We start from the raw sequence: 24,952 nt of genomic DNA, 5'->3' as shown, positions 1-24,952 counted from the left end.
CACGGAGCTATCCTCAGTGGGACTAAACGCAGACACGGAGCTCTCCTCAGTGGCGCTAAACGCAGACACGGAGCTATCCTCAGTGGGACTAAACGCAGACACGGAGCTATCCTCATGAACGCAGACACGGAGCTATCCTCATGAACGCAGACACGGAGCTATCCTCATGAACGCAGACACGGAGCTATCCTCATGAACGCAGACACGGAGCTATACTCATGAACGCAGACACGGAGCTATCCTCATGAACGCAGACACGGAGCTATCCTCATGAACGCAGACACGGAGCTATCCTCATGAACGCAGACACGGAGCTATCCTCATGAACGCAGACACGGAGCTATCTTCATGAACGCAGACACGGAGCTATCCTCATGAACGCAGACACGGAGCTATCCTCATGAACGCAGACACGGAGCTATCCTCATGAACGCAGACACGGAGCTATCCTCATGAACGCAGACACGGAGCTATCAGAAGGACTAAAAGCAGACAGACCATACTGTAGAGGGCCACTTATCAAAGCGTTCTGGCTACAAAACTGAGGTACAAAATAGGACCTGGTTTATGGTTTATCAACCATTTCAGGGATGCCTTGTGGAAAAGCTACAAAGTAACTGGCACTACCAAGGATCTTAATCACTACAGATGCCTGCGGAACATGTGCACAAGGCAAACAAGGCATGCAAAAGCCCAATACTATACTGACAATCTTCGCCAGAATTCATCAAACCAAGCTAAATTCTGGAAGGTTATCAACAATATATTCCAGCCATCAACAACCAAGTAATATCACTAAGGAGGATTTTACTCTGACAAATCCCACTGACATTGCAAATGCATTCAATGAATACTTTGTGGGTTGTGCTATTAACTTATTAGCAAAACGCAACCCAAACAACAAACATGAACCTCATTCTAAGAGTACCCCTATAGCCCCACCCTCTCGCAACACTGCCCACAATTGTCAATTTGTCCCAGTATCTGAAGATATTACACAAGCGTTCCTCAAATTAAAACTAAGCAGCCAATGTGGACCTGAATTACTGCAATCTAAGTTCCTAAAACTTTGTGCCCCAGCCATTGCCAAACCAATTGCTTCCATAGTCAACTCTATCCTGTCTGCAGGCCATATCCCTAAGACCTGGAAAACTGCCAGAATTGTCCCAATATTCAAAAGTGGGGACAAAAACACTGTCTCAAACTACAGGCCAATCTCACTTCTCCCAATTCTATCCAAAGTCATGGAGAAATGTGTTCACTCCCAACTAAGCGATTACTATACCAAGACAAATTTCCCTAGCCAATTCCAATCTGGCTTTCACCCGAAAAACTCCACCGTAACTACCCTGCTAAAAGTTTGCAATGAAATCCAGTGTGGAATGGAACGGGTGTAATATTCCAAACCAACTCACTGGTGCAATATTCCTAGATTTTGCCAAGGCTTTTGACACAGTTGATCATGTTATCTTGCTAAACAAACTACAGTGCTCTGGAATAGGGAAGCATGCTTTAAACTGGTTTCAGTCCTATCTATCAGGTAGATCCCAACATGTGTCTATCTCAGGCTTTAACTCCAACCCCTTGGATATCACCTGTGGTGTCCCGCAAGGCTCTGTTCTGGGCCCCTATTCTTCTCAGTGTTCATCAATGATCTTCCCACAGCTTGTAAGGGAGCCTCAATACACATGTATGCAGACGACACAATCCTATATGCACACAGCCATAGCCTCTCCGACCTTGTACACATACTTCAATCTTACTTTGAGTCTTGAAAATTGGATTTCCCAAAACAAACTTTTTAAACACTGACAAGACTGTAACAATGGTATTTGGGACCAAGGCTAAATTTTTAAAGCTTCCATTGACTGAGCTCCAGATCAGAACCAAAGCTAATAATATCCTAGCCGCTGTTACTAGTTTTAAATACTTGGGCATATGGTTTGACTCCCATTTAACATTAGGGATGCACATTGATACCCTGACATCCAAAATCTATGCCAAACTTGGTGTACTTTATAGGAACAAATCCTCCCTAAGTCTGCTGGTCAGAAAGCGTATCGCACAGCAGATGCTAATGCCAATTATCGACTATGGGAACATAGTATATGGCTCGGCACCCCAAACCCACCTTAGCAAACTTGATACCCTCTACAATTCAATATACCGTTTTGTTCTCCAATGCAACTACAACACACATCACTGTGAAATGCTCAAAGAACTAGATTGGACATCACTTGAGTCTAAGCGCAAGGTTCATCCTGTCTTGCCTTCAAATACTTTCTGGGCAAGCTACCCATCTATCTGAACAAGCTCCTCACCCCTACCACATGCAGCACTTATCACCTGAGATCTGACTCCAAAAGACTGTTCATGGTCCCAAGGTTCAGCAAAGTATCCGGCCCCTCCTCCTTCTCTTACCGTGCACCCCAAAACTGGAACAATCTACCGGAGACTCTCTCAGCCGCCACCAGTCTGTTATTTAAAAACTAAAGCTGTCTCACATTTTAATCTGTTACATACGCCTGTTACATACGTAACTGTTACATACGCCTAAAACATATATTTTCTTTAACTGTGCATGCAATGTCTTGTATATAATGTATACCCTGTTCACTCATGTAACTATGTATTTGTATCTATGTATTATTTGTCATCTTAACTATGCCCAGGACATACTTGAAAACGAGAGGTAACTCTCACTGTATTACTTCCTGGTAAAAATTTTTTTTTTTCTACAAGACTGGGAGGAAAGCCCCTTACCAGTCGATCACCCCAAAGTCTCAAAAGGTACCTCCAATACAGGTGGCCCTTCAAGTAAGTCTCTGGTTCTGGATGGATGGGTGTTTGAGGGTCCAGCCTCTGGCAGGTTCCTGGGTTTGCTGCACCCTGGAAGGGCTGTTGCTTTGGTGTCTTATCAGCACACAGTATCCTGGGTGCTCAAGAGAGTCTCTCTGGGTCTGTTTCAGCAGGAGTTTTAAACCTGTCTCAGAGTCCTAATTAGCCCGGTGGAGTCTGGTTAATTGTCTGGCTGCAACTAACCAGCTCCCGGCTGGATTTAGCGGCAGTTTCTTAAACAGGGATAAGTCCCTGTTACACACTCTCTCTCATTTTTATTTCTTTGATAAGTATGGTGCTATTTTTGCAGCTGGGAGACTTTTTTTTATACATAGCCCCCCATTGCACCTGTATTTCTAAAGAAAACAATGTATGAGGAATTTCCTGCACCGTCCAACGAGAATGGTGCTCTAATACTCCAGGGTGTGTAAAAGTGCGTCCATATTTTTTTTTATGGTCCCTGAGTTGTATCAACCAAAACCTTCCGTAAGCTGTGATAACCACTGAGGGACAAGTTGTAATTCAGAAGATGTGATAAATGTGCTAGATGATGCAGACCTTCTGGTGGCAGCCATACTGGGTATAGAAAGTAATTTCTACCTGGCGCATATGGTTTAGTGCCTATGGCATAGCTAGGGTTGCTCCAAAAATACTGGAGTCAATGGTGAAAGTTGCGTCAGGTCACTATGTCCAGGGAGGAAAATACCGGACACATACATGTCCAGTATTACAGTACCTCTCATTTTTTACTGGACAGTGTGTCCAAATACAGGACAGTCCCGGTTCAATTCCGGACACCTGGCAACCCTAGGCATAGCACAAGAATATTTACAAACCAGCGCTGTGCCATAAGATGCCTTCCAGACCATTTAAATGCCAGGAAGGTGTCCCATGGAATTTTATTTATAACATGTGTTACCAGGAAGTAATACATTGAGAGTTACCTCTCGTTTTCAAGTATGTCCTGGAATAGGAGTGCTTAGTAAATGGCTCAGTAGGCTGAGGTTCAGCAGTAGATTTCAACACCGATCATTAAATACTCTTAGTTTGGATGGTTTATGGAACAAATTCACAAACCTGATTGATATTACATTTGATATGCAAATTCAAGTTTAGCATAGGAAGTCATTAAAATCAACGTCGCTGTCTCTTTGAGGACTTTCCAAATTCTATTTGAAGCACACACCAAAGCAAATCTTCTCTGGTTCCTCTGGCAGCAAAGAGTGTAAAAGACAGGAAGTTTTGCTTTTCATCTACAGTTTTCTAGTCTTTCATGTGATGGGAAATTACCAAAACGTATCGCTCTGTGATCATGAACATGAGTGGGCATGCAAGGTGGGCCAAGTGTTATTTTATCTGCCGTCACCTTCTGTTTCTATGAACTGTAATATACATTTGGTTATAAATTAGGGATAGAGTTGTTTCCTATAGGGTTCTTGTATTAGAGCGGGAGAGTCATTCTCTTCAAGCAGCAATTTATAGTCTCTCAAAACATCCAGATTTCTGGGGTTACTACTATATGTGTTGTGTATTAGTGCACGTAAACTGACTTGTATATGTAACTTAATTAATATATACATTTTAAATCATATTCACTCTCTTGCACACGTTTACATACATGTATCTGTCTCCTGGGTAGGGATGAGCGAACCTGACAAATCCTTTTCGCAAAACTTCCCGAGCTTTCCATTCGACATCCGATCCCGCGGTGTAAAATCCGGAGGCGGATTGTTCCATTTTCAATCCATGCGGATGAATCCAAAACCGCCATTGGATCAAATCTGCGGATTCCGCAATCCGCTGGAGGATTCGAAGAGTACAATCCACGGATTTCTGCAATTCAACGGCGGATTGTATGAGCAATATCCGCGGATTAAGCAATCCGCCGGAGGATTTTTTTTAATTGTTGTGGTTAGCCAGGGATCGAACACTGACAGTGGAAGAGCTGGTCTCAGTTTGGATGGTTCAGAGACAAAGTCCTTGATTGGTGGAAATCCACGGACCAAAGGAACCATCCAATTTGTGGTGGATCCAAGTCCATAATTTTTTAGCACCAGATTTATAAAAGGAATGCTACTAAAAGCTGTTTGTTTTTCTTCTTTTGAGAAGTTTGGTGCAGTGTTTTTGCACCAGTTTCGCAGCCAGGACACTGTGATAAATAGACTCCTCTCTGCACACTTTCACCTAGAGACCTCATCCACCCCTTTGGCTTTAGGCATCACCTTTGCACATATGATACTCAGATATATCTACCCACACAAGCAATCTAGTCCTAGATTTCCCATTGGATGTATCCTTGTGTATGGTGCTTTGCTGCCTCAAACTTACTATGCCTGAGCTCCACATATTTCTTCATAAATCTGTCTGAGTCCCCTTTTTCAATCATGGAACCACCATCTATCCTGTCACCAAAGCATGTGGCCTAGGTGTGAGACTTAACTCCTCCGTGTCCTCTATTCACATTCATGCTCTGGCTAAAACGTGTTAATTCTACCACACTTTCCGCCTTCGCACTACTGCTAAAACTCTTATTCATGCCCTTATCCTGTTCCTTAGGGATTATTGTAACCTACTACTAACAGGTCTCCTTGTCTCGCAACTTTTTCCTTTGCAATCTATCCCAAATTCTGCATCCATAATCATTTACCTTTCTCCCAAAACAGTGTCTGCTCACCTCTTAAATCCCTCTCCTGGCTTCCCATCATGTTCCCGATCACCTACATAGTTCTCCTTATTGTACCTTCAATGTTTCCACTCATCTTTTCCTTCCAGATATCAGCTTTGATCTGTAGTTATGTCCCTCTTTGCAGGGCCGGCGTGATGGTGGTGCCGGCGGTACCTGTGCCCCATGGGGCTTCTGTAACTCCTCTCCCGGCATCTCTTCCTGCATAGTCCGCTCCGTGATGTCCAATGGCGTCGCCTTGCATGACAATGGGACATCACGTGACGTCGCAACGCCATACAGTGTCACGTTGCCATGCCAACAGGACGCCCTGTGGTGCTGTTTTTCCACGACAACGTGATGCCTCATGGTGCCGCAATGTCCCGTTGTCTTGGCATTTGACGTCGCAGAGCCATGATGACGGGGAGTATGCAGGGGGAGATGTCACTGGAGAAGTTAAGAGCCGAGGTCTCGCACATGTCCCTGCTCCCAGCCCCACATCCCAGCTGGCCCTGCCTCCTTGTTCCCTGCCCTCTGCTGATAACGGTCTTTTTCCGTTTACCGTCACTGCTCACTCTCACCTTGAATGTTTTTCCCTCACTGCCCTTACCTGTGGCACTCCCTCACACTCGGTATACAAGCACCTTCTCTCCCCATCTTTAAGGCAAACCTAAGAACTCACTTTCTGAATTGGGCTAAGATAAGGTCTGTATTATAGTAAGCGCGTGAATGACAATACTTGTCTCCCTATGACAGTGTATCTAGTGCAGACGTGTGCGCGTACGGTAGAGCGCGTTGGCGCGGCAGCTGAGTGCAAAGACAAAGATTAGTTTTTTTTCAAGCGGCTGCCGTGCCACGTGACCCTGTGAGCCAATCACAGTGAGGCAGGAAAAAACTACCCTTGTGACGTCATGGCTACACCTAGTCACACTCGTTTGGCCTTTAAACAGACACCGCTTGCGCCACGTGCATGCGCAACGTCATGCGCGCAAGTGCTTACTATAACACAGACCGTATACTTACCGCGCGCACTACGGAGCAGCACATGCACGCCTGTCGCTCCAGCGATCGTTCGTCCTCATTGGCTGAACCACTTCACGTGACGGGGCAGGGACTTGGCCGTCGCTTGGAAACACAAAATCTTCTCATCGTGCGCTCGCTTGCGCGCACCATGGCCGGCCTCATAGGATTGAGGCATGTCGTTTGCGACGTGCGTGCGCATGCATGCACCGTCGCGGCAACTAGAATCATGGCCGTAAGCATTTCAGTAGCCTGGACTCGTGGCTACTGCCCCACAGTCACACTTACAGCAACTGGACTGTCACTGAACATCGTGGTCCAGCACTGCCATTTGCTGCATTTATTTTCTCACCTGCTGTCTCTGTCATTCTTCTAGACGAGCACTTAGATTGCAAGCTCTCTGGGGCAGGGATGCCTTTTCCTATTGTTTAATTCAATGTTTACGGCACATATTGTATTTGTTGCAAAGTGTTCCGTGCCTTTGTTGGTGCGTGCTAGATAAAAGAACACGTATCGTACATACATACTGCACACCTTCATATGTCCCACTGGGCTTCAGAATATCAATCTTTGTGTAACCAATCAATAGGCAATGCTCATTTTTTTCCCCCTTGGTGCTACTATCTGTAACGAGGGAAAAAAGGAGCAGGAGACGAGTTATTAAAACGCTTTGGCTACGTCTGTAAGAAGTCCGTGCATAGTTAAAGAGATATTGTATTGTATGTCTTTATTTATATAGCGCCATTAATGTACATAGCGCTTCACAGTAGTAATACATGTGGTAATCAAATAATTAACAGATAATATAAATAACAGGTTATGGGAATAAGTGCTTCAGACATAAAAGTAACATTAAGGAAGAGGAGTCCCTGCCCCGAGGAGCTTACAGTCTAATTGTTAGGTAGGGAGAACGTACAGAGACAGTAGGAGGGAGTTCTGGTAAGTGCGTCTATAATATCATAGCTGAGTCATAGGCCGGACCAGTTAAAGATGCTAAATGCAGCCTACTTTTTCTCTTTTCAGGCAGAGCTCTGGACAAATGAATCGAGCGCTGACGCTGAATGAACTTGAGTTTCAGCTGAAACACACGGTACAGTATTACACACAGAGCGCAATGGAAAGGATTGATGAAAAATTTCTGATTAAAATATAACGGTGTGGCATCATCATAAAAGGGGGACGTTTAGGTTTACCAGTTACATGTTATTAGAATGTTAACATGTATGCATGTAAAATGATATTTTAAATATAACATAATAACCTTTGATGGGCCTACATGTCATTATCCTTGAAGTGGGGAAACTCACCTTGAATTCAGAGGCAGATCCTTGTTGCCCTGAGCTAGGTTACTGTGTCTTCCTGTTTGGAGATCACAAGCACTTGGTGACTTAGAAAATATAGATACAAACAAGACATGTGATTTAAACCAGCAGAACATGTAGCGCTGCACGATTTAAAAAATGTTTTTATTTTTTTATTACACGATTTTGAAGCAGCTGCGTTTTATTTCGGCTCCAGTGACCCCCTGCTACCAGCGATGCTTACCTCCTTAGTGGGCGCCGGTATCTGCAGCCAGGGAACTGCGCGCCTAATACAATGTCAGCGTTTAAATGTCCCGTGTCACGCAGGCCAATAGAAAGCCGTGACCTCATCCCTTGCTGGTTCCTATTGGCCAGCGTGACCGGGACATTTAAACTCCGCGGAGATACCGGCACCCCCTACAGAGGTAAGTATCTCTGGTAACAGGGGGTCCCCGGAGCTGAAAGTAACACTATTCAGCTCCGGCTCCTGCACTGAAAGTTTTATTTTAAGTGGTGCACTGCTACAGGTTTTGCTGCTTTCATCACACGCAGGTGCTGGCAAAGCTCCTTCTTCTTACTTTCCCAGCACTTTTGGATCCATCTCGGGGGCCGACCTTAGGGCAAGGTGGCTTCCTTGGGCCCCGCGCCTTGGAGGCCCCCCCCCCCCCTGCGGTCAGGCAGGAGTTGGATTCCCGCGGCCGTCAGGTGGAGAGAGAAAAGGGAGAGTAGGAAGCGCGGGGGCCCCCCGGACCGGGGCGAGGGAGCTGTGAATGTGTTCCTTTGTGAGAGGAGTCTTACCTTTTCCGGAGCGGGCCGCCTCCTGTAGCGTCGCGCGGCCATGGTGACCGATTTCAAATGATGCCGCATGCATCCTATGACGACACATTGCCACGGCAATGTGACGTTACATGCCGCCGTGACGTCATGACGTCGCAACGCTGCCGGAGGTGGGCTGCTTCTCAAGGTAAGTCCCCTTCACTTTTTTTTACAGTGGGGGGGAGAGGGGGGCCACTGCCAACGTGCTGCATTGAGCTCCACAGAACCTAAGGCAGCGTACATGGTGAGCGCACGACCGTGCTCGTGGCGTCACGCGCGCCTTTAGCTGCAGCGATTTGAGGTCTAGGGGTAGACTCGACGGGCAGGTGTGTCTGAGGCGTGGTTGGGACATCCCCGGAGCTTGTTCGCCCTCATTAGGTGAACCGCTGCCGTGACCCGGCAATCGCGCGACTGAAACAAATGTATTTGTCTCCTCATGGATGGCGAGAGCCGGCGCTTCTCATCACGCGCGCGGTCTGCGGCCTGCTTCATAGCGGCACGGCATTTTGATCGCATCGCGTGCCCCGTCGCACATGCAGTCACACTCCCCATGGATGCGGCCTACGGTCGTCTGTGACGACGTTTCTTTCCGTCCTGGAGAAGATTTCAGTGCAATTCATTTAATCGATCAGAACTCTTTTCCGGCTCGTGGGAGATGTCCTCAGAACATATTACATGGGGCATTAGTTGGGGAGATGATTGAGTTAAAGAAATTCTGTCGCTTTCCTTTTGATCTATTTTACCATAAAAGCTATTTTTTGATGCTTTAAAATCAGTATTTTTCTAGATTTGTGGCTCTAGAATTTTGCATTGAAGCCTTTGATGCTGCTGGTATCTTCCGTGCTGCATGGCCTCGGGCATGGTCGGCGCTTAGGCGCTGACCCGTGCTGAGGCACGCTGCTGCTCGGCAGTGAGCCCCTGCAGCCGCAATGAGAGCGGCTTTAGCAGGGTCTTGCGCACGCTTCCGCAAGCGTGCGGAAGCGTGGGTCTTAAGAAAATTTTAGTTTTGGCGCTCACGGGGGTGCAGGGCCGGTCACATGAGCGGTTCGCCCAATGAGGGCGAACCAGCTCCGTGATGTCACAGCCCCCCCCCCCCCCCCGACACGTACCCGGTTGGCGCACGGTCTAAGGCCAGGGAAAGCACCCGCTTTCCCTCAGCCTCCGCGCGCCTCAGCACGGCTGGATTCACCCTGGACGCAGCCTGATTACACAAAGTCAAATGCAGAATTCTCTTACCCCAAAGCTTTGCAAAAACATGTTATTTTTGAACGTGTGGGACACAGGAAGATAACATGAGTGCTATACAGTATAGTGTGAGTATCTCTTAGTTTTTTAATGAACTGATATACATGATATGGGCCGGTGAGGAGCAGCTACAACGGGTCCAAAGCTAATGACATTTGTCATTTTCTTCTACCAAAATATGAAGAGATGGTGACAAGAGTTTATTCCTATTTGATTAGGAACATATACTATGAATATATTTATCAAAGTCTACCTGCTGCAAAAGTGGATCAAAAAAAAGAAACCAGCACAGGCGTTATTAATGATTATTATTATTATTAACCTGTAGCGTGCCCTTACGGTGTACCTGTAGGGCATGGATTCTGGCATGCCAGGGGCCCTAATGACGTACCAGGACACGTCGTGGGCATTTGCGCGTTGTTGCAAGGCAGAGAGCCTCCCCCACCTCCAACATCCGGGTACCAGCCCCGTCACGTGATCCCTCCAGGAGCAATCACATGACGCGGAAGCGCCGCACTGTAAGGGTTAAACGTGGCTTTAAATCCAATGTAAAACATTCTTTTCCACTGGTTCCCCCCCACCGCACTTAACACAGGTTACATTATGTCACAGAGATTGTCATTTAAAACACCTCTATACTAAAATGTACAGACTGCAAAAAAGTATCGCTCAACGCTCAATAGCCCGGTCTCTTTGGGGCCCCAATTTACACAGCATAACGGAATAAGAGTTCATATTTTGACTATTTATTATTTTTCATAATAATTTGAACAAAGGATTTGATTACTGTATTATTAACCCTTTCAGTGCCAGTAGTTCCTGCCTATTCCTCTGGTAACGATGGAGTTAAAGCAGCAGTCCGCCATGTCATTGTGCATTGTATTTTTGTTACTTGCGTTAATAAGTCGCTTCTTAGGCGTTTTTTTTTTTTTTTTTAAAAGCCGGTTTAATTTTTCAAATCTGATGCTTCGGTAAACTTTTGAAATATTAATTGTCCGAGAGGTTAAAAGGAGGCTTTCTCCAGAGCCCAGTGGTGTTCCCAATGTTACCATGGTAATCGCGGAAGCTAGAGATGAGGAAAATCATGTTTTTTTTAAACACTTAAAAAATGAAGTTTTTCAAGAGCAGGACATGCTCAGGAGGGCCAGATACTAACATTACATGTGTTATGTCTTAGGCTTCCGTGGGGATTGCTGCTATAACATGCTTTTGCTGCTATAACATGCTTTTGCTGCTATAACATGCTTTTTTTTTTTATTTCACAAAGGGCACTTATGTCTCGGAGAACTGTTCTGTGCCAAACATGCATATGGGATGGGTTGTTGGTGCGATGTTGCACCTCACAAGGGTGGCAGAGAAAAGACATCTGCCATAATCTCCACGTGTAGTGTTATCGCACTAAAAAGTAACACTTCAGGTGTCTAATTGCCATGACAACTTTCTTACTGATTGAATTACGGGGGATTTTTTTTTTTTTAAGGTGAGAAGAATTTTTTTTGTTAACACACCTTTGACTTCTAAGGACCCGTCTTATCTTGTCACAAACATTGATGGTGAACCGTCCAATGTTAATAAATGTGAGGTCTTATAATCGCATCTCTTCTTCACACTTGCCGACAGCTATCACATTAAAAAGGTTCTCTCTGTGCACATCTTGTGATGCAGGTGTTCCCCGTGGCTCCCTAACGCCGTTCTCATCTTCATCTCCATTGGTCTCCTTGGGTTTACTAAACGGTGAGAGTGCCGATTGGGACACTATCGCAGGGAAACACCCATTGGAGTTTCCATGTGATCGTACCCGATCAACACTATCACTGTTTAAGGATTAACCCACCTGCTTAGTCTTATTAATGCACACTACTCGCCCCCACATTCTCCCTCTACCCAAATTCACAGAACATTGCCTAGGACATTTCATCTCATTTAAGTGTCTGTGGGCTTTTTCAACGTCAGCTAAGGCTACCAGGTCTGCACATGAAAGATGTACAGGGGAACCATCTTTCCTCGTGCCCAAATCCTTTCATGTGTTTTAACTATTTTTGTGCGATTATGTATTGACCTAGAGCACGAGTGGCCAACTCCAGTGCTCAAGGGCCACCAACAGGTCCGGTTTTCAGGATATCCCTGCTTCATCACAGGTGGCTCAGTCAAAGACTGAGTCACTGATTGAGCCACCTGTGCTGAAGCACAATCATTATGGCTGAGTCACGGACTGAGCCACCTGTGTTGAAGCAATGATATCCTGAAAACCTGACCTGTTGGTGGCTCTTGAGGACTGGCATTGCCCCCCACCTGGACTTAGAGCATAGGTTACCAAGGTCAGTCCTTGAGAGAAACTAACACCCCAGTGTGCGCCCGTGTACTATGCTAACCTTAAATGTCTACACCTGCACCAATTAGAGTGATATTACGTATAACAGCCATACTGTGAACATAATGTGTTTTGTTAACCTATACGTATAGAATGAAACATCCGTGCTGCGTAGAATACATTTTTGGTTGATCCATTGCACCTTCATTTTGCGCTAACACCAACAGACTTTTTAGGGTTTACGCCAAGTTAAACTTGGCAGACAATTTTGATGCCTTTTCTACTTTTTTATTTTTGGGGCACAGAATCATTTATTTATTTAAAGGACATACCATTCACGTGTGTACACGCAGCACATTCCAGTTCTGTGCGCCATAAAAAAGGGGAAAAAAATTTTTTTTGACGCCGATCGCAAAGATTGAGAAATTTCAGACACACAAGCACAATTTAGAGCAGCAGGACAGGCTGCATTGCATTAAAAAAAAACGTGTGTGTGTGTGTGTGTGTGTGTGTATATATATATATATATAATTTTTAATTACAGGATTGATGCAGGGGGTCTCCGGAGCTGAACTGTGCTCATTTCAGCTCTGGGGATCCCAGCTTCCAGAGATACTTACCTCCGTAGTCAGCGGCGGATTTGAAATTTCCGCCACCCCTAGGCACATCTGTTGCGGCTGCCTCCTTACCTGCCCCCCCCTCCTCCTTCTGAACCGCAGCATCAAATGACGCCGCGGATGTCACCAACGTGACATCACGGCGTTGCGTTGTTGTGGTAACGCAACATCATGATGTCATTTGACGGTGCAACCTGAAGTTGCCATGGGAACGAAACGCCGTGACATCACGTTAGTGATGTCTGGCATCGTGGTTCAGGAGGAGGGTGTCAGGTAAGGAGGTGGCCGCAACAGATAAAATTACTTCCCATCAGGCCTGAGAGCGCCGAAAATATGGGGGCTGACATTTTTGCCACCCCAAACTATTGCCGGCCTATTGGATCTAATGGGAAATCCGCTACTCTCTGTAGGGAGTGCGAGTATCTCTGTAGGAAGGGAACTGTGTGCCTAATGAAACGTCACGCGGGCTCTTCCGTGACTTCCTATAAGGTTAAGGCCCCGGTGTCGGCGCTGCACGCGCGCCTGCCAGGCTGGTGGCGCGTGGCAGCCGAGATCCACGGTCTGCAGTGAGGTGCAGGGAGAAAGACAGGAGGAACGTGGCGGGGGGCGCGGCCATGACGGCACCCGGCAGGTTCGCCGTCATTGGCTGAACTGCGGGGGGGGAGGGGGGGTGGCCAGGGCTCCGTCGCGAGTTGTGAGCACAGATTTCCTGTCTTCGGGGAAATCTCTTCGCACTATGTGGCGGGCAGGGGGGGAAGCGGCCCCGGCCCCATTGAGGGTCGGCTCTTGTCCCTGCGGGCGCTGCAGCGGGCAGTGGGGACCTGGCCTTAACCAGCGTGACTGGGACATTTAAATTCCACAGAGATGCCGGCACACCCTACGGAGGGAAGTATCTCTGGAAGCAGGGGGTCCCCGGAGCTGAATTTAACACTGTACAACTACAAAGATGTCTTGCTTCAAACCTGTAATTTAAAAATATATATATATTTTTTAAACGCAATGCAGCCTGTTCTGCTGCTTTAAAATGAGATGTCCACACGCTAATTTTGCGCCACAGAATATAAATGTTGTCACCTAATTTAAACTTGTTTTAATGTAAAAAAAAAAATTCTTGCAAGCAAGGTATGGCATATTTTATTTACCTCTTCATAATTTGCACACATACACTCCCTTCGTTGTGCAGGGGGTCTAAGCTTTAACACCTTTTCTCTCATTCATTTGGGTGGGAGTAAATGCTTGCTGAAGCTTAACACCCTTTGTGTATTAAATATCACCAATGCGGATGTTTTAGTGCCACACTGACATCATTTCTTTCAGCTGCGCAGTGGGTAAATGATATCAAATTGTTGTGTTCCGGAAGCTCTTAGCTAAATATTGTTGTATGATGCTGAAATCCATAACAAAAATAAAACATTGTTACTGTAGAAAGGTCAAAATAATAAACATGTTTGCAGATTGTAATTCAGTGGCAGGTATAGCAACATGCTTTAAATGTTCCATGTGTTCAAAATGGGTCCAAATAAACATTTATTCCCTGTGGGGGGTAAGCAGAAAAGGTAAAATAATAATAATACTAATAGACAATATAAAATATTAGACAATGCTTTCTCAGATAATGCTATTAAATAAATGCATGCATATGTGTATAGAGATAATATTAAAAGCACTCCAGAGATGGTAGCTAATAAAGAGAATGCAAGAGTCCTGGTTAATGGCTTTTTTGCTCAAATTGTTGAGTCTCAGTATGGCTTGGTGTCCGCTCTCTTAATATAATTTTTTTCACTATTTTAAGCTTTTATTCATATTCTCTTTTTATTTGTAAAATGTTTGTTCTATGCTTTGATTGAATGACTTTGTATGAGATTAGTGCTTGAACACATGCTTCTTAGCAACCTCTTATTGTCTTTATTGACTATTATAGGGGTGGCCAACTCCAGTCCTCAAGGGCCATTAACAGGTCAGGTTTTAAGGATATCCATGCTTCAGCACAGGTGGCTCAGTCAGTGTCTCGGTCATTGGCTGAGCTACTGATTGAGCCACATATGCTGATGCAGGGATATCCTTAAAGCATGACCTGTTGGTGGCCCTTGAGGACTGGAGTTGGCCACTCCTGGACTATGAGGTCTGGGTTGCTTTTGACATTATTCCTCCACACATTTTCATGCCTTTGAATATTCAATGTGCTTTAAAATTACAGGTGTTATTCTTATTCTCTGCAAGGATTTGGTGAAGCACGTAGAAATTATTAATGATAACCATGACACCTTAAAATTATGTTACAGAGCCAGGGGAAATACAGATACTATCACATTATTATAGCACTTCAAAACCAAAGACCGTAAAGAGCGTTTATACAGTCTCCACGGTATTAGATGCACTCATCCATAGAGAAACAGTTTATTGGAAAGCATCCAGGTGATGCACTGACAACAAACCATACAAGCAAGAGGTTCCCAAACCTGTCCTTGGGTGTACAAGCCCCACCAAGAAGAGATGATACATTTGGAAGAAGACATGAATGGCTTAGTATAACGTAGAAAAAACAGGATATTCAGCGCTCGTGCTGTGTGATGGTGTGGATGATCCCTTTGCAGCATGTACATAAAGCGTCTCCCCAGAAACTCTCAAATCTAGGTGAACCCCCCTAAGAAAGGGGGGAAGGCACCCTGAAAATCAAGATAATAAAAAATGCACAAATGCGCACCAGGGATTAGTGGAAGGTAATTTATTAAAAATACACAAAACTGAGGGGATCCAACCCCACCTCAGGACAGCTGTGCAGCTGGACGGCTAAGTACTACCAAGGAGAACACCTAATGGTGACTAAACCCTAAGCTGCACAGTATACAAATACAGTGAAATTTATATAAAAAACATGAAAGAAAAAAACAAACATGAAAACAACCTATCAACAGATTTGTATAGAAACCGCCATAGGGTTAGGCACTGGCAAGGGGAAACGGACACTCACACTGAGACAGTCAGCAGACTCGCGGTGTCTGCACAGGATCCGGATCTCGGCACCGCGGAGATGGATAAAACCGCTGCTGTCTCCTGCAGGCTCCGTCACAGCTTACCAGCATACACGCGCAGGATGACCTGTCGTGACCTCTACGCGTTTCGTACCAAGTACTTCGTCAGGAGGTCACGTACAGCGTCATCCGCGCGTATATATGGGCGGCAACTGATTGAAGAAACCAGCCCCCTCAGAGAAACACCCTTACTTTGCCTAATTGCTACGCTGATTGAAACACCTTGAAATAAGGTTACTAGGCAACAGGGTGTATAGCAACTCATGTGGGGGATGTGTGCAAGTATAAATTAATCATTGCACTCACCCCTATGAAAAAATACAGGAATATGGCCTCTAATAACATGAATAATATACTATGTAAACAAATCATGCTGAAACCTGTATATAAATAAAAGAAAAAAGAACAAATGATAAAATAAAAACAAATAAATATAAAAACATACATGAATGTTAATGCAAATAAATGTTAATAAATATATTTTATTAAAAACGGAATACCTTATCTTAAAAAAGGAGTCAATTCAATTAATTCATTGAAACCATAGGGATGTCTGGTATGCATTTCATAAATCCAAAATTGCTCCCGTTTCAATAAATGATTATCTCTATTTCCCTGTCTACTACCTAGTGATACACTTTCAAGTCCCTTAAATTTAATACAACCAGGTTCACTGTTATGCACTTCTTTAAAGTGTTTCAAAAGCGGAGTTAATGGCATACCTTTTGCTATTATTTTTGGTATGTTTTTAACATTTCTCAGGTGCTCTAACATGCGCATTTTAAACGGTCTTTTTGTCTTACCAATGTACTGTAAATTACAGCTACACTGTAAGGCATAGACCACATGCGTTGTCTGACAATTAATGAAACTTGTAATATTGTAGACCTTGTTAGTAACTCCTGATGTAACTGTTTTCCCTTGACAGATATGGTTACACGCTTTACACTTTCCGCATTTGTACGTGCCTTTAACTCCTAGGCGAGTTTTAATATCTCCAGATACGATGGCCTCCCTGGAGACTTGACTTGGAGCCAGAATGTGTTTAAGGTTAGGTGCTCGTTTGAACACTATCCCTGGTTTGGACTTTAGTTGGGGACCCAAAATGGGATCAGCTTTAAATATCCCCCAATGTTTTTGCAGAATTTTTCTAACATTGTAATGGGTATCACTAAATTGAGTAATAAATGCTGGGATTTGATTTTGTCTCTTCTCACTCTTTTTATGATGATATTTCATCAAAGATTTCCTAGGAATCCTTTCTAGTTTTTTGAGCGAAGAGTTTACTAAATCGCTATCATATTCTTTGTCTAGGAATCTTTTCTTTAAAAAGAAAGATTGTTCTTCATAATCCACAGCCTTAGAATCATGTCTCTTTAACCTGAGAAATTGATTAAAGGGAATATTTTGGACCCATCTCTTATCGTGACAACTAAATGGGTCTAAATATGAATTTACATTTGTAGCCTTAAAATGCGTTTTAGTATGTACAGTTTTGGCCTCAATGTAAATCTCTAAATCGAGATAATAAATACTTACTGAGCTATTTTCACCACTAAATTTTAAATTAAAATCATTATTGTTCAGATTTGTGACAAACTCAAGATAGGAATCTTCTGTCCCCTCCCACACAATAATAATATCATCGATGTATCTCCTCCACAGCTTAAGCTGCGGAGGAGTACATCTAAAGATCATCAGAGACTCCCACTGTCCCATATACAAATTGGCGAATGACGGGGCAAATGTTGTGCCCATCGCCGTCCCCAAGATTTGCAAAAAATAGAGGGAATCAAACAAAAAATAATTGTGACTGAGGATGAACTCAATTGAGGATAAAATGAATTCAACCTGTGTAATGGGAAGTGTTTGTGGGGTCAATAAAAAGTGTCTAATTGCTTCTACCCCTTTTTTGTGAGGGATACTGGTGTATAGTGGTTGAACATCTAATGTGGCTAATCTATAATTATCTTCCCAAACAAAACCATCAAACAATTGTAAAACCATAGTGGTATCTTTAAGGTGAGATGGTAGTGAAGTGACCATTGGTTGTAGAAAAAAATCAATATAGGTGGATAAATTAGAGGTGAGGGAATTAATCCCGGAAATAATGGGACGTCCGGGTGGGGAAGTGAGAGATTTGTGTATCTTGGGGATGTAATAAAATATTGGAACAGTGGGAGTTTCCGTGAACAAATATTGATACTCCAATTTAGAAATAATACCAAGTTCCAGAGCTCCATACAAATGCGTTTTAATGAGACTCAAAAATTCCTTTGTGGGGTCCCTCTTTAATGTGACATATGAGATGGGGTCCTGTAAAAGGCGATGAGCTTCCTTAAAATAGTCCTCAGTATTCAAGAGGACTATTCCGCCTCCCTTATCAGCTGACCTTAATACAATGTCAGGATTGGACTTTAGTTGTTTAATACTTTTTTGTTCATCCCAAATTAGATTGGAATATAATCCTAGTTGTTTTTTCTTACACATATCTCTGAAATCCTGTTCAACCAGTTTTCCAAATAATTCTATATTGTGTCCTCTTGAGGCATATGGGAAAAATACAGAATTTGGTTTGAAACCAGTATGTGTGTAACTTCCAAAGTTGACAAAGTCAGGGTCACTCTCTTTCAGTAGTGCTTCTAGATCTTCAATAATAGCCATCTGATCAATTGTAATATCAATTGCCTCATTGTGAGAAATTTGATCTGATGTAGCCTTATTGCTACTATAATAACGCTTAGCAATAAGGCTACATCAGATCAAGTTTCTCACAATGAGGCAATTGATATTACAGTTGATCAGATGGCTATTATTGAAGATCTAGAAGCACTACTGAAAGAGAGTGACCCAGACTTTGTCAACTTTGGAAGTTACACACATACTGGTTTCAAACCAAATTCTGTATTTTTCCCATATGCCTCAAGAGGACACAATATAGAATTATTTGGAAAACTGGTTGAACAGGATTTCAGAGATATGTGTAAGAAAAAACAACTAGGATTATATTCCAATCTAACTTGGGATGAACAAAAAAGTATTCAACAACTAAAGTCCAATCCTGACATTGTATTAAGGTCAGCTGATAAGGGAGGCGGAATAGTCCTCTTGAATACTGAGGACTATTTTAAGGAAGCTCATCGCCTTTTACAGGACCCCATCTCATATGTCACATTAAAGAGGGACCCCACAAAGGAATTTTTGAGTCTCATTAAAACGCATTTGTATGGAGCTCTGGAACTTGGTATTATTTCTAATTTGGAGTATCAATATTTGTTCACGGAAACTCCCACTTTTCCAATATTTTATTACATCCCCAAGATACACAAATCTCTCACTTCCCCACCCGGACGTCCCATTATTTCCGGGATTAATTCCCTCACCTCTAATTTATCCACCTATATTGATTTTTTTCTACAACCAATGGTCACTTCACTACCATCTCACCTTAAAGATACCACTATGGTTTTACAATTGTTTGATGGTTTTATTTGGGAAGATAATTATAGATTAGCCACATTAGATGTTCAATCACTATACACCAGTATCCCTCACAAAAAAGGGGTAGAAGCAATTAGACACTTTTTATTGACCCCACAAACACTTCCCATTACACAGGTTGAATTCATTTTATCCTCAATTGAGTTCATCCTCAGTCACAATTATTTTTTGTTTGATTCCCTCTATTTTTTGCAAATCTTGGGGACGGCGATGGGCACAACATTTGCCCCGTCATTCGCCAATTTGTATATGGGACAGTGGGAGTCTCTGGTGATCTTTAGATGTACTCCTCCGCAGCTTAAGCTGTGGAGGAGATACATCGATGATATTATTATTGTGTGGGAGGGGACAGAAGATTCCTATCTTGAGTTTGTCACAAATCTGAACAATAATGATTTTAATTTAAAATTTAGTGGTGAAAATAGCTCAGTAAGTATTTATTATCTCGATTTAGAGATTTACATTGAGGCCAAAACTGTACATACTAAAACGCATTTTAAGGCTACAAATGTAAATTCATATTTAGACCCATTTAGTTGTCACGATAAGAGATGGGTCCAAAATATTCCCTTTAATCAATTTCTCAGCTTAAAGAGAAATGATTCTAAGGCTGTGGATTATGAAGAACAATCTTTCTTTTTAAAGAAAAGGTTCCTAGACAAAGAATATGATAGCGATTTAGTAAACTCTTCGCTCAAAAAACTAGAAAGGATTCCTAGGAAATCTTTGATGAAATATCATCAGAAAAAGAGTGAGAAGAGACAAAATCAAATCCCAGCATTTATTACTCAATTTAGTGATACCCATTACAATGTTAGAAAAATTCTGCAAAAACATTTGGGGATATTAAAAGCTGATCCCATTTTGGGTCCCCAACTAAAGTCCAAACCAGGGATAGTGTTCAAACGAGCACCTAACCTTAAACACATTCTGGCTCCAAGTCAAGTCTCCAGGGAGACCATCGTATCTGGAGATATTAAAACTCGCCTAGGAGTTAAAGGCATGTACAAATGCGGAAAGTGTAAAGCGTGTAACCATGTCTGTCAAGGGAAAACAGTTACATCAGGAGTTACTAACAAAGTCTACAATATTACAATTTTCATTAATTGTCAGACAACGCATGTGGTCTATGCCTTACAGTGTAGCTGTAATTTACAGTACATTGGTAAGACAAAAAGACCGTTTAAAATGCGCATGTTAGAGCACCTGAGAAATGTTAAAAACATACAAAAAATAATAGCAAAAGGTATGCCATTAACTCCGCTTTTGAAACACTTTAAAGAAGTGCATAACAGTGAACCTGGTTGTATTAAATTTAAGGGACTTGAAAGTGTATCACTAGGTAGTAGACAGGGAAATAGAGATAATCATTTATTGAAACGGGAGCAATTTTGGATTTATGAAATGCATACCAGACATCCCTATGGTTTCAATTAATTAATTGAATTGACTCCTTTTTTAAGATAAGGTATTCCGTTTTTAATAAAATGTATTTATTAACATTTATTTGCATTAACATTAATATATGTTTTTATATTTATTTGTTTTTATTTAATCATTTGTTCTTTTTTCTTTTATTTACATACAGGTTTCAGCATGATTTGTTTACATAGTATATTATTCATGTTATTAGAGGTCATATTCCTGTATTTTTTCATAGGGGTGAGTGCAATGATTAATTTATACTTGCACACATCCCCCACATGAGTTGCTATACACCCTGTTGCCTAGTAACCTTATTTCAAGGTGTTTCAATCAGCGTAGCAATTAGGCAAAGTAAGGGTGTTTCTCTGAGGGGGCTGGTTTATTCAATCAGTTGCCGCCCATATATACGCGCGGATGACGCTGTACGTGACCTCCTGACGAAGTACTTGGTACGAAACGCGTAGAGGTCACGACAGGTCATCCTGCGCGTGTATGCTGGTAAGCTGAGACGGAGCCTGTAAGAGACAGCAGCGGTTTTATCCATCTCCGCGGTGCCGAGATCCGGATCCTGTGCAGACACCGCGAGTCTGCTTACTGTCTCAGTGTGAGTGTCCGTTTCCCCTTGCCAGTGCCTAACCCTGTGGCGGTTTCTATACAAATCTGTTGATAGGTTGTTTTCATGTTTGTTTTTTTCTTTCATGTTTTTTATATAAATTTCACTGTATTTGTATACTGTGCAGCTTAGGGTTTAGTCACCATTAGGTGTTCTCCTTGGTAGTACTTAGCCGTCCAGCTGCACAGCTGTTCTGAGGTGGGGTTGGATCCCCTCAGTTTTTGTGTATTTTTAATAAATTACCTTCCACTAATCCCTGGTGCGCATTTGTGCATTTTTTATTATCTGGCTTAGTATAACGTGGTTAGTATAATAATAGGATATTCAGCTGTGAACCTCTTGTAAAAGATGTGATGAATCTTGTCTTCATCATCTGTGATATTATTCTGAAGCCAGGGTCACGTGTGACGTGTGAATAGCCCCAGATAGCTTTAACTCAGCCCTCTTTCCAAAGCACACCAAGTCCTGTTATATTTTCTTCACTTTATTAGAAAAGCGGCAGTAAATACAGGCACTTGTGGATGTAATGTTGTGTTGGGAGAGTGCTTCCCTATGGGTGTTTTGTAATTAAGGGCAGGTAAAAAGGAGATGGCCTTGCCATGAGGAGTGTAACATGGAAAGGGTATTCACTCAGCCAGAGACAGGAATCAAAAGGAAGTGTAGGGGAATCTGGGTAACAGGAATAGTCTAGGAACAGACTAACTGTCAGCAAGACAGGGGGGAGGGCAGAATAGCCCATTCTGAGAAAGATCTCAGAGGTTGCTATAGCAACTCACAGGCTTCATGCACAGAGGCAGGAATTGCAACATTGTATAAATCACACGGGCACAGTGTGTGTGTTCAGAGCAAATATACATGCAGCTGAAATCAGGAACTGACAGACAGAAGCTGCAAAAAGAGGGGTTGAACAGAACTATAAATCTTGTTCCAGGACAGATATTGTATATTACTTTCATGAATCTGAACCTTAATGTACATTATAGCGTTTGTTACATTTCAGGGCAAAAGCGCATAGAAATTAGGACTCTTACCACGTTCTGACATTTCGAGCTCTTTCATTTGTAGGTAACTACTTTTGTTTTTGAATGTGCTGCGCAGTTTTTAAAATGACTCATTCAGCTGTTCTCTGAAGTCTTCTCAATGCTGTAAAGCAGCGACGGCCAACTCCAGTCCTCATGGGCCACCAGCAGGTCGGGTTTTAAGGATATCCCTGCTTCAGCACAGGTGGCTCAATCAGTGTCTCAGTCATTATGACTGAGCCACTTGTGCCGAAGCAGGAATATCCTGAAAACCTGACCTGTTGGTGGCCCTTGAGACTGGAGTTAGCCAGCCCTGCTGTAAGGACCGACAATGCACTGTTAAACATTTAATACAGGGATGTTTATTTCTATATTTGTCAGAGGGATGATAAAAAAAAACATTCCAATAATCCACTCGATTATTGTGCATTTGTTAATCCCTCTGCTGCCAGAGGAACCACAAAAACCTTGATACAGTAATTGTGGCTTGTGTGTAAAATCGCGTCTACACAAAACGTGAGAGTTTTACTTTATAAAGCAATAAAAAGAAAAGAAAACGAGGGAAGGGGGAAACAGGGGAGGAAAAATATTGGGGAAGGGGGCAGGTCACTGAAATGTAGCCTTCCACAGATATAAATGATAAAACGTTTGATAAGTATAAGAATGTCAAGAAAAAAAATGAAGAACATTTGTTCAGGTGTATTCAAAATGTCCATCACACAACCGACACAGAACACACACATACTCCCACTTCCCTGGCCAGCGATATTACTGAGCTGGAAACTTGCTTTACATCATTATAGATTAAGGTTCCAAACCAAGGATTGATTCTCTTTAATCTGTCCACTGAGACGTGTGCAGAGGCCTACACCATCAATTCATATATAGAAATCATTTGTAAGGCTTCATTGAATCTTCTTCCCTTCCGGGGAGCCTTGGGGCTGGAGCCGCAGTTTTGGATTCAGCGTGTTTTAGTTGTAGTGGGAACTGGGAAGGTGTTCTACTACACGATCGGGATGTCGAAATGTTCCTGTAAGAGACGTGTGCAGAGATACGCCCAGGGAGACATTTTTGGGGGAAATAAACCATGGCTTTTATTCAGTCCGTAGCTTTAAGCAATACAGTTTAAGGCAGCATACAAATAAATAAACAGCCTATCCCTGTGTAAGGGCTAACTCACTTTCCCAGTCCCTATCTGCAGGGCTGGGAGGATAAGCCTCTTTCCAACCTCTGACACCAAAGTCCTAAGAGGTACCTGGAAGCAGAGGGCCCTTTATGTCAGTCTCTGGATCTGGGTTGGTGTCCGTTGGGGGGGCCAGCCTCCGGGGGTTCCTGGTGTCTTGTGGGCAGCACAGTTCTGTGCTCAAGACCATATTTCTGTGAATCTCCTTCTGGCAACACAGTCTCCCTGTGTTCAAGAGCAGTTCAGGCAGGAGGCTTTTCTACCTGTCTGATGAGCCAGGTGGAGACTGATTAATTGTCTGTAGCTGCAATTAACCTGCTCCCTGCTGGATCCCTCAGACCAATACAGGCTTTCTATTGGAGTCCCTTTTAGACAGGTGTGAAGGCCCTGGGGACAGTTCCTTTTTTGGAACTTGTATCTGTATTACCTTCCAGTCCCATTATTATCATTCACTTTAGCCGCAACAAGGCCAAACACATGCACAGTACTGTACATACAAACGGGGAAAAAGGAAGCGTGTGCTCCCATAGTGTTTATACAATATATACATTTGTAAACATGAGCCCTAGCAGTATGAGTGAATGCTGGCCAAGCGAAATATAAAACCAAAGTCTATGACTTCATATAATGAGAGCATTGTACCCTTACAGTGTAAATATAGTAACAACGGTTTATCTGGTGGTGAAATGGCGTCTCGCGGGTCAGTTCACAGTCCCGCTTGAAGCTCCACTCACCTTGCTTGTAACAAACGTGGTGACGTCAGTGTTGGACACGCTGTTGCTTATCCCAACGCATTTCGTCGCTTGGCACCTTCCAAAAGCCGGCCTTCTGGCACATGTTGATACTCCTACTGTAGTGCCGACGAGTATTCTAAAACCAATCTGGGGCAATCACCAACAAGACCCAGGTATACGCTGGGTACATGCTGAAAACATGCTGGGCACATGCTGCAACATTTCTGCAGACAGACTAATGGCCCATCGGATTAACAGCGGGGGTCCCTGGCAGTCCCATTCAAACTGAACGGGACTGCCAGGGATCCCTGCTGTGTTAATCCGATGGGCCATTAGTCTCTGCAGAAATGTCACTGAAATGTTTGCAGCATGTACCCAGCATGTACCTGGATCTTGTTGGTTATAGCCCCAGATTTTCCAAGGCAAGTTTAAGGCAAGTGTTAGAATACTCGTCGGCGCACCTGTAATAAACAGGAGTATTCTTCCCAATCGTAGGAGGTTATAAGAGAGCAATACTGTATGTGTCAACAACTATATACAGTGGCGAGAAAAAGTTTGTGAACCCCTTAGGATTTTCACATATTTCACACATTTCAAACCTAAGATGTTATTAGATCTTAATCTAAGTCCTAATA

General features: G+C 43.2%; 1 protein-coding gene across 3 annotated transcripts in view; it reads left to right on the top strand.

Annotated features, from left to right (window-relative positions):
• The window catches only part of EFCAB6 (EF-hand calcium binding domain 6), a 164,172-nt gene that overhangs the window by 16,850 nt on the left and 122,370 nt on the right, over positions 1 to 24,952 (top strand). For all 3 annotated transcript variants that reach the window (XM_075602791.1, XM_075602790.1, XM_075602789.1), the window contains exon 5: positions 7,544 to 7,610. In XM_075602791.1, the coding sequence (XP_075458906.1) occupies positions 7,544 to 7,610 (67 nt within the window). The remainder of the gene's footprint in view (positions 1 to 7,543; positions 7,611 to 24,952) is intronic.

The sequence above is a fragment of the Ascaphus truei genome, chromosome 5 (genome assembly GCF_040206685.1).
Source record: "Ascaphus truei isolate aAscTru1 chromosome 5, aAscTru1.hap1, whole genome shotgun sequence".
Taxonomy (NCBI): Eukaryota; Metazoa; Chordata; class Amphibia; order Anura; family Ascaphidae; genus Ascaphus; species Ascaphus truei.
Note: the sequence above shows the minus strand (reverse complement) of the source record. Positions and strands in the feature narration are given on the sequence as shown.